Source organism: Notolabrus celidotus, chromosome 4 (genome assembly GCF_009762535.1).
Source record: "Notolabrus celidotus isolate fNotCel1 chromosome 4, fNotCel1.pri, whole genome shotgun sequence".
Lineage (NCBI taxonomy): Eukaryota > Metazoa > Chordata > Actinopteri > Labriformes > Labridae > Notolabrus > Notolabrus celidotus.
In genome coordinates this window covers 26,988,766-27,005,893 of record NC_048275.1, presented here as the reverse complement: position 1 = coordinate 27,005,893, position 17,128 = coordinate 26,988,766, and the positions used below count along the sequence as shown (strand labels likewise).

The 17,128-nt window shown below is 38.5% G+C and overlaps 2 protein-coding genes across 7 annotated transcripts in view; one reads left to right on the top strand and one right to left on the bottom strand.

The window, feature by feature from the left end:
* blnk (B cell linker) overlaps nt 1-17,128 on the top strand; it is a 31,245-nt gene that overhangs the window by 769 nt on the left and 13,348 nt on the right. For 5 of the 6 annotated variants that reach the window (XM_034681136.1, XM_034681135.1, XM_034681134.1 and 2 more), the window contains exons 3-4: nt 11,879-11,925; nt 15,733-15,798. In XM_034681136.1, coding sequence (XP_034537027.1) covers nt 11,879-11,925; nt 15,733-15,798 — 113 coding nt within the window. Of the gene's footprint in view, nt 1-11,878; nt 11,926-15,189; nt 15,392-15,732; nt 15,799-17,128 lie in introns of those variants that run through there. The other variant, XM_034681137.1, reaches the window with a different exon arrangement.
* The window catches only part of dntt (deoxynucleotidyltransferase, terminal), a 140,561-nt gene that overhangs the window by 117,527 nt on the left and 5,906 nt on the right, over nt 1-17,128 (bottom strand). The window lies entirely within an intron of this gene.

Genomic DNA, 17,128 nt, shown 5'->3' with positions numbered 1-17,128 from the left:
TATGTTTCCCTGAGCTATTTGTGAACAAATCAAGATATTTTGGAGAGCCTGTCCTAATAATGCCATGTCTTGTTACTTTTTTGGCACTGATTACTTGTAAAGTCCAAATATAAACCTGGACCTCTAAAGAGGAACAAGCTGTAATGGCTGCAATGTGATCCTGTTGCCAACTTTATGTTTCTGTTTTTCCACTAATTGTTAAATCTGTTAACTTGTTGTCATGTGTGGAGTCTCTCACATTTTTAGTTTTTAAATATTTAAGCGTGTGCCAATGAACTCATTGTGCAGTGGCTGAATAATTATGCATTTTACAATTAATGTAAATTGAGTCATTTACAGTAAACACAAGAGTTAATGGTTATTGTAAAGTGACTGAATACAATTACAGTTATTATTTTATTTCATTTCATTGTAACAGTTACTGTTCAGGTTTGTTATTAACATTCTGAGCCTGTCAGTAAAAGAAACAAGCACTTTGAGTGGACTTAATGTTTTGGGAAGTGTCCTCTTGAGATTGTGTTGTTTTCATTACAACATGTTTCTAGGCTGCAGGCTTGAAACAGTCAGCCAGATCATTGCAAAAACCAAGGACCCAATTTTTAAAATCCCAAAGAGCCTTTTTCTTGAACGGAAATCTAAACTTTACTTTGCGCCTGACTTGAAATTTCCAAAGTTGAAGAACAGAGAAGTCTACAAGTGAGGCATGACTAGTGTTTAAATCACTTCCTGCACTGTTTTCGGTGTGGGGTCCTTTTCATACTGAAGTGAGTTCATCATCTGCAACTTCTGCTTTAATTTAGTTTTCATTGCGTCGATTGTGAGGGCTTTTCCACTGTGAGCACACTCATACAACCAGAGCAGGTGGGACCTGTGTGTGCGCGTGCGTGTGTGTGTGTACGTGTGTATGTGTGTGTGTGCATGCGTGTACGAGAGAGAGTAAGAACTGTGAAATGAGACTGCGCTAATAAAACTGTGATCCCTGCTTAAGTAAGTATCATTAAATCTGCTTCAGTCAGAAGACGGGAAAAGAGGATTTTATGCAGTGAATTAACTGTTGCATGGCTTCATAACTTCCTGATATTGAGTGTTTCGAGGATCCTAATAATACCTCAGTGAAGCGTCTCACTCATCAGCGTGCCTGTAGAAGCTTTCATTCATTATGTGTCTTTGAGTGTCCACTTATAAACATTTCTCTCAAACTAATAAATGGGAGCAACGCTCTTATCTCCTGTTCATTATGCACTGACCCTGAACTGATTCCATCTCAGATGGGAAATTACATCATGGAAATATTTCCCCTGAAACATGCACGCTGTGGATTTTTATCACTCCAAATGATGAATGTTTCAAAGCAGAGGCTTTGATGTGCAAGTTAGCAGTGCAGAATTGAAAAATACATAAACATACAGCATGCTTGCTCAATGTCGTGTGTGTGTGTGTGTGTGTGTGTGTGCGTGTGTGCGTGTGTGCGCGTGCGCGCGTGCGTGCGTGCGTGCGTGCGTGCGTGCGTGCAATGACTTGTACATCCACAGCCACAGAGCCTGCAGACACACCTGGGCTCTATTAAGGTCAGGTAAACCCCCGTTTGTATTGAACAGGAATATTTCATCATGGCTGGATACACACACCTTCAATTGAGCGAGCTTCAAGGCTACAGAGTCTGGCAAATATTCCCACTCATACACTATCAATTTCTGCAGCGAGGTATATGGACTTTTGTTGTTTGCTGTATTTGATTTTCTGCCTCCCTAGCGGCGTGGATCTATTTTGGAGTCTGTCAGTCAGTCCACAAACTTTGTCCAGACCGAAAAATGTCAACAACTACAGCATGGATTGCTGCAAAAATCATGCACAGATATTGACGGTACCTAGGGGATGAATCCTATTAATTGTTGTGATCCTCTGAGTTTTTCTCAAGCACCACCACGAGGTGGCCGTAAGTGGCTCGAAACAGGCCCTGGGTGGCTAATCGGGAGAACTAGGAAAATTCCTGGTGTGCCGGGCCGATTATATTAAATACTTGATTCTGACTGGTTAAAAACCCATAACAACAGTGATTAATTTTCATCAATAAGCTTAACAACCTGATCCCACATGTTAAATCAAATCGTTGGATGGAAAGGAGTTCCAGTGCATTTCACCTCTACCTGTTCACACTGTGGCAAAAATGTTATTTCCACTAGCAGCATTCTTACCAAACAAAGGCACATTTTCACTTTTCACCTTGATGCTGCACTTCTTTCCCAAAAACTAAAACTAATGGGAATATTTCTGCAAAGCAAACACTTTCCGCTCTGTCATCTCATTAAAGCAATAGTTGAATTAGCTAGCAACACATGGCTCTGAAACAACTATGGGTTAACCTTCCGCTGGTTCACCACTTCCGGACATGAAGTTGGAGGGAAACAGGAACATTGAAAGTGCTTCAGTGGTTTTCTGTTTCTTGGTGACAAGAGAAACATAAAAAAAAACAGAATAGATTACTTTTATGAAAAGGTGTATTTCAAGTACTCTACAGATTACTTTGCAATGCTGTTAACTGTTAGTTACAAATAATATACATATGATCTAACTATAACTACTAACAATTACACACATGTAGTGCACTCCTTGGATTTCCCCCCTTAATCAATTGGGCTGTGAGAACACAAATGTCCAAATCTGTTTACCCAGAGTTAGAGGACCATTCCCTGCCAGCTTCAAAGGATTTTTACTTTTGACCTCTGAAGGGCATGACAGAAAAGTTTGAGAACTATTGTGTAATCTGATGGATTACCTGACCAGAATACTGTGCTGAGAGTCCTTCTATGTTTATAAAGTGTCTGCCCCTTCACCTTGTCCTTTCCACTTACTTCACTCTATGTTTAAAAAAAAAAGAGTGCTTATATCAAATCTGCAGGCAACATCCTTTTATTTATGCTATGACGACTTAAGCCCAGAAAATTTGTTTAGTGGTAGTCAGGGGTGCATCCAGGTGGGGGCCCAGGCCCCATTCAAAATCTTCCTGGCGACCACTGGTGATCGGCTTTTTTGCAGAAATGAATATCGATAGTTTGGGCTGTGTGGCAATAGACTGCTAATATCTATCTCAGCATTTCACTGTAGCACATTATAAAATATTCAATATGTAGGGATATCAGAACTGTAACATACACTGATGTATTGAATTAAAGTAGATATGATCAGTGAATGTTATTGTAGATGGACAGGGTCATCATGCGTGTGTGTACACATACTTCCCGTCACCCTTGTATGAGTCAGAGCCTCTCAGGCCAAGCCAGTCTGAAATGTTAGGATCCGCCCCTGCTGTGCTGTGATAGTGTGTGTTAGATCTCTGATTCCTTACTGATGCAGTGAGTTTCAGTAGGGGGCACTCGTCATCTCTTCAGTCATGAAAGTTGTTGCTCCGTATTGTCTCCCCACTTCCCCACTGCTCTGGTAGTGAAATGACACTTCCTGTTGCAATAGGATTTTTACAACAGCTGTAACTGTAACCCTTGCTGCTTTGGTGCAAAAGTTGAACCACATTGTTATTTAAAATTAAAGGGAAATGAAAAAACTTCTTTGAGGATGTACTCTCTCCACTTAAAACTATTTCAGACCAACAACAAGCTTAGATGTTTACTCTGTACTGTATAAAAGCCTCTGAAGCATTTATTCAAAACCCTTATCCTTGTTAGTAATGGGTGTTTTGTCTCTCTAAACCATTAAACATTTTAAGCCTCCCATGTTAACTTGGAGATAAAAAAATGCTCTCACTGATGTAACTAATGGACATTTTGGACCTAATAGCTATCCAGCAACTCTATTACACTCACTAGTTAGGTAGAAAGGTCAAACAAACCCTAATATGTGCTACAAGGACTTTTTTGCTCTTATTGTGAACTAGCCAAATGCTAGTGTGCTGAGATCCCACGGCTCATACACTGCTTATATACAATCCTTTGAGTTGAAACTTTTTGTTCAAAGGGTCCAAGAAATATGCCAATAATAATAATGATACAAAATAATGATGATGTACTAGAGGTAAACCTTTCTTATAGAGCACCTATCATATGCAGATTTAAATTTTTAAAACAAGAAAAAGAAACAGAGTTTGAGTTTAAAATAGAGAGGATACAGGACATTGTACTATGATCAAACTGAATGTTTAAGTAAGATTGAGATAAAAAATAAAGATGGAACTAAAGAAACAAGAAGGAAAACAAAAACCTTGAAGACTAATAATTGACAAAGAAAAGTTAAATCAAAAGTAAATTCCTTTTACCAGAGTTTGCAGCATTTCAAAGTAATATTTTTTCAAAAGCCTGGGTAAGGGAATTAAAGAGTTAGGTTTTTAGTTTCCTTTTTTTTTTAAATGCAGTTATAGAGTTTTAATTATTTCAGATCGTGATCAGAGCAAAATGCAATAAAATGTCAATGACGGAATGAAATAAACAGCCTTGCTCCAAGTCTCTCTTAACAGCTCCATCTCCTGCCAAGTTAGAAAAGACTAAAACATATTCAAAGTCTGGAAAGTGTGGAATTTTAAAACACAAAATGGGCAGATTTACATAAATTTCTCTCGGGCAACAAGATGACATGACTGAGATCGGTCTGCCCAACATGCAGCAGAAAAAGAAGAATTAAAGTTTATGATAAGTTCTGTTTGATTCATCAGTAACTCAGCATGCGTATGAGGGCAGAGAGGGCCTGCACTCTGGGCTCTGAATGTCATCCTGCTGCTGCTGCTGAGCTTCGCCTTTGGCTCACTTTGAATATTCATATCATGTTTATACAGTTCATGGAGCACAGGTCACAAAGTTTTCATGTAAAGAGGACCAAGGAAGAAGGCAACACAGATCTAAACTGCATCAAAAGACAATGTAGAGCCCTGCCTCTAATGTGTGGCTTTACACTGAACCATAGAGCCTCTTTATATTCTAACAATAACAGTCGACAGAAGTGTCAGCTTCAGGCACAGAGAAAACAGGCGGCTGCCTAGAGCACTTCCTTCTAGGTGGTGTTGGCAAGATCCCCACATTTTACATGTAGCTCTGAATATTTCAAATCATAACATACTGCCAGGTTGTCAACCTCCCTGCACCTTTCAGTGTCACTTTGCCACTCTCTATCCCCGACTTGCTCAACCACTCTCTCACTTTTGACTCCACAACACTAATTTAAGTAGGAGAAGAGGAGAGGAGAGAACTCAGTTCCGCTGATTGTTCATAAACATTAGTAAGAAGTTAGACCCTGAAGTAACACTTCCAAAAATGCTGACTATTAAGATTAGGTAGGTTTCTCTGCATTACGGTTGTGGGTGCTTTTGTGTAATTGGTGCCTAAATTTTGTGTGATTACAGCATATTTTCATGCAATCCATTCAGACTGTAAAACGCACATGGTGAGGAGAAAGAGAGATATCAGCAGATGATGGAAGGTAAAAAATTGTAGCCCGGTTGAACTGTATGTGATGGCATCAAAAACATAATCTCACCAATGGTACCAAGATGGTTAGAGCTGGCTCGGTCAATAGATATATCAATGGAAGTAGGGTACTAGCTGATACTGATTTAAAAAACAGATAATGCCAATAGTCTGGAACAATTATTCTTCAGACCCCGACATTAAGGGTTTATGTTTGACAGTTTATACATAATCATGCCGCATGTTTGAATGTATGAAATATGCTATATAAATAAAGTTGAGTCGAGAATTCAATCTTATGTAATGAAAACTGATGAATTTTCCGCTCTAACTCGGTATCAGTTTCAATCAGTGTCTAGTAAGAATGTCCAGGAAATGTTAAATGTAGCTAACTGTAATTCTGTCTGAGTGGTGAGTGGCTGTATGTTACAGCTTGGATGGGAATGACAGTCAGCCAGCACGGCGTAGATAAAGGTAATCTCCATCTTTTTGATGCCATGCTCGCTCACACAGGTAGACAGGTTAAAAAAGATATGTAGCGGATCAAAAGAGCTGTCAGCCTCTATCTGTGTCACACTGTCTCTGTGTGGATGTCACTTTCAACTGCTGTGCATGACAAATAAAGGCCAATCAAAGTTAAAGACAGCATATGCACTCATATATGTGACACGATCACTTTGTTGTCGGATCAAAGATGCACGATAAAGATGAAATATCAACAAAGAAGGCTCTAGTTAAAACAGAAACCAGGAGCTAATGCAGTCCAGCTGTATCCTCACTGTATGTGGTTTAAGTTGATGACAAAGGAAACACATGAAACGTTCGGTGTCTTGAAGTAGAAAACCAGAATTAGCCTGTCACAATTATGGTTTTGGAACATTTAGTGCAGATTTGTGAACATGTGGAAAGTCTCCCACCTAATGACAGCCATGAGACAGCTGCTGCACAGCTGCTGTGAAAAAACCAAAAGGTAATTTTGTGGACATGTAGCTGCAAAGCTGTTCTCTTTGTTGTGAACTGGAACTCATTTAGAAGAAAAGTGTTAGAGGTGTTTCATATGTCAACTTCTTCACACCCTGTCCACTTTTCACACAGAACACACAGTCACATGTGGAATGAAACAAACAGCAGTCCCTAATGTGGCTGTTTGGCTGAAACCGAGATTTCATGCAGAGAGAACTCTGAAAATAAGCTAAATGTGTGTATTTCCCAGTTTGTGTCCTTTGCCTCTTAAAGGGATATTTCAGTTTGTTTGAAGTGGGGGTCGTATAAGTTACAGTACACTATTGCTCCTGCTAGCCACAATGCGTGCCGGTGAGCTCTTCCCCTTCAATGAGAAAATTCTAAGAGGACCGGCAGGTAAGCTAGGCTATTTTCTCTGGGGATGGTGCCTCCTATTTCACGTAATTTCACCAAAGTTGAGAAAATATGGTCCGGGCACTCGTCACGGTGCAAATGCATGCACCGGTCAAAAAAATTGGAGCTATTCAGTTTGCCATCGGAAACCCCCTTTCTTTTGGCACTATTTTCGGACGAACCTTGCAGACCTGTGTTCTTCCGCTGCATGAGCACGGATACACGGTCCTCTGGGAATTTTCTCAATAAAAGGGGAAGAGCTCACCGGCACTCATTGTGGCTAGCAGGAGCACTAGTGTAATGTAACTCGTATGACCCCACTTCAAAAAACTGAAATATCCCTTTAAAGCATTTTGTCTTTAGTTTGTTTTACTCAACATTTCCAGGGCCCAGTTTTCTTCAAAACTAAACCAATTAGATTGGAGCTGGGATGAGGGTCAGCACCTCCAAGTTCGAGACCGTGCACGGTTCTCTGCCGAAACCAGTCAATTGCCCACTCTGTATGCGGAGCAAGTCCTAACCCTGAGTGAAGGAGTTTAAGTATCTTGTGGTCCTGTTCACAAGTAAGGGTGAAATGATTCACGAGTTTTACAGATGTATCGGTGCAGCTCCGGCAGTAATATTGCACCTTTGTGGTAGAGGACGAGCCCTCACCTATATGGTCATGAGCTTAGGGTAGTGACTGTCAGAATGAAATCGGGCATAAAGGTGGCTGAATCAAATTTCCTTTGCAGTGCAGCTGGGTTCAGCCTTAAGGCTGATTTATACTTCTGCGTCTCCCCTACGCAGCAGGGGCTGACGCGGACATGAGCCCAACATACTTGTGCATCGGTGTGTCTGTGTTGCACAGCAATTCTCCGCCGAAACGCATGAGGGCAGTGTGGTCTCTCTGATAGCCGGTCGCCTGCTTCCAGCCCTGCTACGATATCTGTTTACTTTCCCACAGTGATTCAGAGTGTGTTATGTTAATCTACAGCTGATACATGTTGCTGTTTATCATACAGACAAGATATCATGAAGAATAGAGAGGAGGAGATGAAATACACGGCCAATGTGCGGCCAATGTGCGGGACCCTGGAAGTGCTGTGAATGCGGGAAAGACAAAGCCGCCGAGCGGACTAATCACAGGGCTTGCGGTCCGCGTCGGCTCTACAGGGAGTTACATTTTGGAGGAGGTGCACATCAGCTACGTGCGTAGGCCTCGGCATAGGTATGGGAGCTGCGCGGAACCCCGGCGTACCCCCGTTGGTTCAACGCAGAAGTATAAATCAGCCTTTAAGCATAGGGTCTGGAGCTCAGACATCTTGGGGGAGCTCAGAGTAGAGCTACTGATCTTTTAAGTAGCTCAAACAAAAAATATTTTTACAATGGTGTTGATGCTGTGGATGTTTTTATATTTTGCCCTTGAATCAATATCATAACTTAAATGTAGACTTCATGGTCTAAAAGGATCTTGTCCCCTAAAATGTTTCACCAAACAGCTGTTAATATCAAACATCAAATATTAAAGTTGAAGCTAATGTGAGGAACTTTCTGTTGTGTTGATTGTAGCACCCCTTGTGGACAAAGCAGTATTTGTTATCTATTTGCAGGTTTTATTCTGCAAATGTGTTTTTAACAAATGTATGATATATTGAGGATCTTTGCAACTACTCAATCTCTATGCCAGTGGTCTTGTTTGCTTTTGTTTCTCATGAAGAGACATCAGTATTAAAGCTCAAGTGGGGAACTTTGTTTGAGTTTATGTTGGCGCCCCCTCTGGACAAAGTGTTACCTCTTATGTCATGGCCGATCTCCTTAACGTCTCTAACATATGTGAGTTGTGTTTTCTGATTAAAAAAGAAATGTAAATCTCACTCTGCTTTCTTATAACAATCAAATGTATCCCCTCATCATGAAGTCAGTAAAAGGCAGTAAAAGGCTTTAAAAGTGAGTAATTATGTTAAACTGTATCAAGGCTTTTGCATAATAAAGAATGATTAGGGGCGGGGCTGCTTTGATTGACAGGTGGGTGTGGGGTTGCTGTAGCAGAAAAGACCCACCTAAACTCCACCTCTTTGTCTGTTTCTATGTTGACCAGAAGTTTGGTTGTGCAGCAGTATGATGACTACCATCTTTGAACTTCACAATGCCTCTCGAGTGACATCACAGAGACCATGTCCATGTTTTATACAGTTTTTGGTTGTCTTTTAGATTGATGGGGAACACATTCTGTCACAAACAGTCTCCTGGTTCAAAGAGAAACAGCTTCACTGTTATCACCAACCTTCCCTAAAAGTGTCCTGCTTCCTCCTTTATAACAAAGTGCACCTCTAGGTGGTCCCATGTCTGTATGGCCTCAGAGAGACATGAGCAACTTAACTGTACGCTCATGGTCTTTCTAAAAGCAAAATGAAAAGGAACACGTCTTTAAGTACAGATAACACTTGGCATGCATGAGAACACTTTTCACACAGGTCACATCATGCAAGCTAGACCTCAAACTAGAAAAAAATCACACCCCGGAGATAAAAAGGTAGAGTTCACACAAGCTCATTCAACTGTGTCTAAGTCAGAAAAAATATGTACAACACTGAGCTGAGATTGAGTGAGGTCTCTGGTCTGTAGTACAATAGACACGCTGCAGCTTGTAGAGCTGTTGTGTCTCATATGAACAAGCACACAGACTCTTATAAATAATTCAACATGCGAGCAGAGCCTAGGTGTATCCACAGGGGCAGACTATTTGATATTTTATTCTGTGTCAAAAGGCTAAGTCTGATTTTATACCGACTTTACGTGTCTTTTTTTCTCCTGTAAGCCAGTGGGATGATCCAGTGAGTGTCTGTGAGGCCAAGGTTCAGTTCTTTGATGGAGGTAAAGCCTCTCATATTAAGTGATCATACCGTCTGATTTACAAGCGATTAAAGCACAAGCTCTGCTCAAAGAGCTCGCACTGTGCTACCATGTTATTCCTGGAGGTAGTACATCTTTTTGTCTCACTGAGGCACCCATATTCACACACCGAGGTGATGTCTGCTGAATTATCAGGACCTCACCTGTCTCATGAACAGATACTACTACATAAAAATAAACTGTGGGCATTAAAACTGTTAATCTTGTGCCACAAGAGACTCTGCCCATGTGCTATTCATAAAAATGAACTCCACATATTAGACTCATACCTCTTACATTAACCTTTTATCACACACCATGTCTCTATTTGTTCATTTCACACACAGAATATCCAAACGCTCACACACATTTGTTGCTGTGTATCTTGATGACATTCAATAAAAAAATATATGAAACAGCAAAGACACAAAGCCACAAGCGACCTGCAGCCATGAATAATGAATGAGTAGAGGAATACATAATTTAATGGGATTTGTTGCATATTTTATGGAAATCATTTCCTTTCATTTACAAATTGCGACTGCCTTCCTGCAAAGCAGACATTAAACGCAACAGAAAAAAAATTAGTTACAGTTACACACAGGACGTCAATAAATTATTGTTTTTTTAATCTCTCATCCTTGAGCTATTTTTGAGCAGCTTCTCCATGGATTTACTGCAGCTCTCTCCAACAATACGTGTTAATATATACATTTTTGTAATGTTTGTCTGGCCCTGCAGCTCTCATGCAGATGTTAATTAAAGGATTTCTCTACTTCTCTGGTTTAGTTCAGAGACACCACGAGGTCACACTAGAAAACCAATCCTTGCTCTCAAATTGGACCTCAGTGACATGCTGCCATCTTCTGTTAGCTAACAGGTGATGCAATTTATCCATTTAGCCAGCTTGGTTTGAGGGGTAATCTTGTGACATGAGTGGTAATCTGTACAGTTAAATTTGACCAGTTCAAATGTTTTATTTATTTGTAGATAACTGTGCAACAAAGTCAACATCATTTGCATATAATCACATATGTTGAAGGAATATTTTGATCATCCTTTTACACTGCATAGTTATAATGTATTTATTTTTCAGCAGGAAGATTAACAATTTGAAAAATCAAGGATTAAAATCTAATGTGCTGGAAAAATGTAATTATTATACACCATCATACACATTATTGAAAATAATTGTTGTCAGGCCTAAACCTCATATCTGTAACACTACAGCTTTTCAGGAAATAAAAAACAGTGTGTTTTAAATAAACCACTGACGAGATTCAATCACAAGCTCTTTTTTAATTTTCATTGACTGATTGAATTATGTTGTGCCTACCTACAGGCACTAAGGGTGACAAAAAAACAAGAATTTTAGAAATAAATGAAATATGGCAGTTCTAGGTTTCTGCCTGACAGCAGCGAAATATAACATTACTATTTAAGTCACTGTAAACTCCTGGTGTTGATATCTGAAATTGAATCCAAGTTATTTTTACTTGTACATACAGAATGTGTTGTGATTGGCACTATACAAATTAATATTGATTGATTGATTTAACTGGTTACAAATGTAATGTAAAAATCAGTTATGCAATTATGGATTAGTCCTCCTACAATGTTATTTGATACAATCATACGTTGGATCAATATTTAAATTTGGTTATTATGGAGGGACTAAGAATATTATATTCTATATTCATATGATATGACTGTAGTCGTTTATATAGATAAATTTCATTGTCACTAGTGAGAACAATTTTGTTATCATATTTTGGAATGACAAGTAGTTAAAGTGACATTATTAACACATAAACTTGAATTATAATATTTCAGAATCAAATTCTAAATATCTTGAAACAAGTCTGAATAAGAATCCTTGATAAAAGTAACTTAATGCAATTAATTCAAATTTTCCCAAGGACATTCAAATCTTCTAGTAAGAAACTCTAAGTTTATATAAAAATTATTATGACTGATGAGAAATGAATTGTAGAAGATTTTCTGCTGTTCAAAATTACATTTCAGACTGTCTGACCTGGAGTTGAACAACAGGTCTAAAGTGAGTTGTTGAGCTACAAACAGTCACAGATTCTAACTGAATGTATCAGTATAATAACGCATGGCTACAGTGAAGGTGACAGAATCACACTCATCTGTGAACTCTGCAGACTCTAACATCACTACATTTTAGAACTTTTTTACAACTTTATTCACAGCTGATTCTTTTACTTCATTCACAGAGCCTATCTGACAGAGACATGAGCAAGTTCAGTGTCATCCATCAACCGTAAGTCAAACTTCAACACGCTTTATGCCTCCTTTGTTCCTCCTTTTATCCTCACCCAATCTTCCATTATTTGCTTCTGTTTCTTCTGTTTGTTGCATGTTCTCAGGTGTGTGAGGTGTACATACGTAGCTATGGGTGTGTGTGTGTTTGTTTGCAGAGGTCTCGTCTGTGTGCTTGGGTGCAGCTGCACATTTGTCTCTGTGTGCTTTTCTTGTTTGAGAGGCAACTTCCTCTTTGTGTGTGTGTGTGTGTGTGTGTGTGTGTGTGTGTGTGTGTGTGTGTGTGTGTGTGTGTGTGTGTGTGTGTGTGCAATTGTCAGACGTGTATGTCTCAGAGTAAAATTGGTCAAATAGAAACCACATTATTAATATCTGTGTAATCTCTTAAGATGAGCTTGAATATTTCTTTTGAATCAAAAATGTATCTTTCAAATAAACAACTAATCTAATTCTAATTAAAAAACATGTCTGTATTTGATAAAAGATATAAAACAATGGGATCTACATCAAAAACAATATTTATGATCAAACAAGGCTGAAGATATTACAAAACTCAGAGTTAACATTTAAACTAAATTGTATATATATTATTATAGTACAAGAAGTGATTATCTAACATTTTTATATAAAAATAGATTCTTCCTCAGGTCAAATTTAGTTTGATTGTAAGTGGATTTTGTCCCTGACTTTACTTTTGGTTTAATTTTCTTTTAATCTATTAAAATACATAAAGCATTGATTTAATTAAAGAAATATATATTTATGATGGCCTTAGTGTGGTTTAAGCACATCTGACATTATTTTTTAATTGCTTTGTATCTCCTTCATAGACTCGTTATTAAGCTCTCAAGGTTATATTATCTCTTCGGTTATAGTTAGGTATGTAACAATATGGTCAATTTCATGATATTGTTAAAACAAAAGTGTCTCAATAACATTGTGGAGTAGAGCAGAGGGAAGTGGGAACTATAGAAACCATTGTCCCATGCCTTTCCATCATCCTTTGAGCTCTGCTAACTGTGTCAGTTTAGTACAGCCTTAATGGCAGACACACCAGTGTTAGCAGCTAAGAATGAAGACAAAGAGATGATGTTTAAATTGTGGACACACCAGAAGCTTTGAGAAAGGTGAAAAGGTGACTGACAACCAGTGTTGTGCAAGTTACTGAAAAATAGTAACTAGTTACAGTTACTAGTTACTTTATTCAAAAAGTAACTAAATTACTCTGTTAATTACTTACACCAAAAAGTAATGAATTACTGTTAAAAGTAACTTTTTAGTTACTTTATAATAAGAACATTCTTTAATGCTCCTATTTATGCACTACCAGCTTCATTTCAGTGCTGTATGGAACATAATACACTATTGATCATCTTTACAGTTTCTATTCATTTGCATGCACATCGCTAAACTTTGCTCAGCATTATGATCAATGCAAACACAGACCTGACTCAACCTCAAAGTAATTTTTAAATGCTACTTTATTTAAGTCAGACCAGCAACAACTGACAATATCACAAGGATTTCTGAAATAAATAAAACAAAACAGTCGGAATATATTATTCAGAATCAAAGATAAAAAAATAAAGTGGCTTCAGCATCATAAAAGCTGTTGTGTTTAGCCCTTAAAAATGTTCCTTCACAGCTTAAGTATGAAAACTAGCAACAATGTACTTATAACATATGAGCGTATTTCCACTTTGAGAAACTCGTCTTGCTTTCGCCTTTACTCTCCATGACTGCCGCACATGTTATTAAACGGAAACACGCCCACACGCGTCTTCTTCTTTTGTTTTACAGCGGTTGGCATGGCACCCAGCAATCCCACAATGCATTGCCACTGTAAACAGGAAGAAGTACACTGCAGCTAGCCAACAATGAATTAATTTAAAGTAACGGACAAACGCACGATGTTGTAACGGTAACTGAGTTTATTTATTTTAAAAAGTAATGCGTTAGAGTATAAGTTACTGTCAAAAGTAACGGCGTTACTGCCCAACACTGCTGACAACAGACAGACAAAATGCGGACTGCCAGACCGCGGTGACCTAGACGTCTGGGAATACCAGTGATATGGAGAGCAACTTGGCAAATTGTCACACCGATAAGATTCAAGAAGACGCAAGGAAAGATATTAAAAATATGACACAGAATTCTTAGAAGTATGACCCAACAAAATATTGAAATCATCAAAACTTGATCAAAAGTTTTCTCATCTGTTTAAGATTTGGGAAATAAAGCAGGGAACTTAAAAGATTAAAAAAAAATTCCACCTGTCAGTCAAACATGGAAATATCACTTTGGGTCAAATTTAGAAAAAGTTACCATCAGATTTTTTTTAACCCTTAAGGGCCTTCAAAGACTTTCAGAGATATGTCAAAGGAATTTCAACCAAATGCATTACTGCCAGAATGGTATTGTCTGCAATGGGCTCCCGTATATTTCCCTCTGAGCTCCTGTTTTTATGAGGTTAATCATATACTTCTCGAAGCGGGATGTTCCATGTCATTTCCTCATCAAGAAAATTCATAGATCTTGTCTTTTAAACTGAATTTAAACTAAATTATTATGTAAAAAATATATCTACACCTATCACAGCTGCAGAGATGACTTAAACTTTTAACCATAATAACCTAACTCCTTAACTATACATGACAAGATTTTCTATTGTCTAAAAAGCCAAAAATAAACCAAATGTTGAGGAAATGCTTTCTATCATGAATCCATCAGTCAGTTCCTTAAAAACATTCCTCAAATTCTTCACATTTTTAAAAGCTTATCACCTCACTCAGCTCTAGCTTCCTGGCTTCTCCTCTGCTATGGTTGACTGTGATGAAGGAGGAGCAGACATTTAAGAAAAAAATTCCCTTGTTGACCGCAGACACTCAGAGCACAGGATAATCATGCCAGTCTGCTGATGGCTCCAGGTCAAAGTGTGGTTTCTGTCTAAAAGTGTGTTAATTAAAAACACTTTAACTTGTTAACATTTTAGGGTGTACAAGTCATCCCCAAAGGAAAAAATTCAAAGTTCAGATGTTGATTGCGATGTAACGATATTAGCTGCCGTGTGAAATTCAAGCCAGGGCATGGCTGGTTGAGCTTGGTAATGCATGAATCCACCTGAATGTGCACTTATCAGCAGCTGTTAAAATGGCAGCATCTGAATGGCAGGGGAATTTAAGAGGAGTTGTGATGCAATAAGCTTGTCGACCGCGTGCTCGCTGAAATCTGTTTTGGAGGGAGTGAAAAAGGGAAGTGATTTTCTGACACAGCCTGACTAGTGAACTCCCTCCCCTCTGTGACAAACACTTCAAGTCAAAGACGGTTTTCATTTGGGTTTCTGACAAAGACCTGGCAGCACAGACGGACTTTAGAAGTTTGAGGATTAAAAAAAAATTACATTTTGGGATAAACATGAATATGGAAACGTTGAGTAAACTTGCTGCTCCTGCTTCAGCCAAAATCAGGTAAGATGTTCTGTTATTGGGCCTTTTGTTCCCAAGAGGACAATAACTGTTATACATCCTGCTGATTTTTTTTTGTAGTACCTTATTTTTACTATTCAACTTTTTCCTTTTTCTGCTTTTTGAACATAATCAACAGTTTCCTACTTTCTTATGAAATAATCATAGGGGGGGGGGGGGGGGGGGGTTCACTTATTCTTGTTGGTATTTGTTTTGAATGTGGAAATCAAATCTTTCACTTCTATGTAAAAGAAGAGCTGCGAATGAGTCTTTCAACAGAAGTGAGAGAAAGCACATTCATTTCCCTCAGCATCTTTTATAATAACATATTCTTTGTTTTCCAGGCAGCTTCAGAAGATTGTCCAAGATATCAAGAAAAATGATGGCAGCTTACTGAACAAACTGAAAAGGTCAGTGCTGACATGGAAAAAAGAAAACCAAAGAACATGTGTTCTTTAACAGCAGGAGACTGGGGGGGTTGGTGGTCTAAAAACTCTCAGTGGTGTTAATCATGCATCAATTCCTCTTTCACAACCACTGGAATAAGAGACCCACAAAACAAAAATAACCAAACAGATGGCACCTCTCTCACTTTCCTTTCCTGAAATGAGTGCTTTTAAAGCCCATAAGGACTTATACATCACATCAGTCTGATAAGTTAGTAATGTAAATGTCCAGATTCACAGTATATCAGGTGAGCTCATATTCATTTAAAAGCATATATACATCATCAGCTGCTGACCAAAGTGCTTTACAGCACATAAAAAACAGTAAATAAAAGTCAAAGAAATTACAAAGTAAAATGTAACTAACAACATGGAAAAACTAAGACTCAGACGCTAACATAGAAGTATGTTTTTGGACAAACACATGGTCTAAAATAGATAACACATTATATTAACCTGAACATTTCTATTGATTATACCGTTAGACAAGGGGGACTTCTGCTGGAATATTTACATTTCCTTCCTCATTCAGCTTTCCTTCTTCTGAGAGCTTTGCAGTTAACACACCTTTAAAAGATAAATAAGGCAAATGTCACAATGCAACTGAGCAGCAACTTAAAGATAAACTTTGCTGCTATTGCCTGGACTTTCTGGACAACATTGCCAGGATGCTGCTCCACTTTTCTTTCTTTCAGAGATGGTTGGGGTCCAGTACCTCCTCAGTCTGCTCTCACATCCGTGCCCACTGTCTTTATTTCCAGACTCTTTAGACCAGCCTGAGACGCAAACTTACATGTTTGCCACAGTGTCAACAAGCAGGGGTGAAGATTTGATATGACCTGTGTGGTTGACCCAGTTATCGAGAATTGATTCAGAATCAAGTATTTAACATGGTTGGGCAATAAAACTTGAATAATGTGCAACTATCTGCACAGCATAAAACAGGAGAACACTCATGTCTTTGAGTCTTGTAGTTTAAACAGATACTAAATGACTGTGGTATTTCTCAACGCCTGGCTCACACTGAAGTCTACCATCACTGACTTGTTGAAACCAAGTACTGAACAGACATTTATGTATTAGTCAAAAACAAGATGTTAAACTGAATTTGTATCACCAAAACCAAAAGCATTGGCATGTTTTTTATTATTGGAGTAAATAATGCTGGTGGGCTGGTGCATAGGCCCACTCCAAAGTACATTTAAAATCACCTTTGCTCAAAGTTCCTGTGAGGACTTATTGGCTGGTTACAAAAACAAACTGAAGTCAATACTGATGCCCCTTTATGACCTAC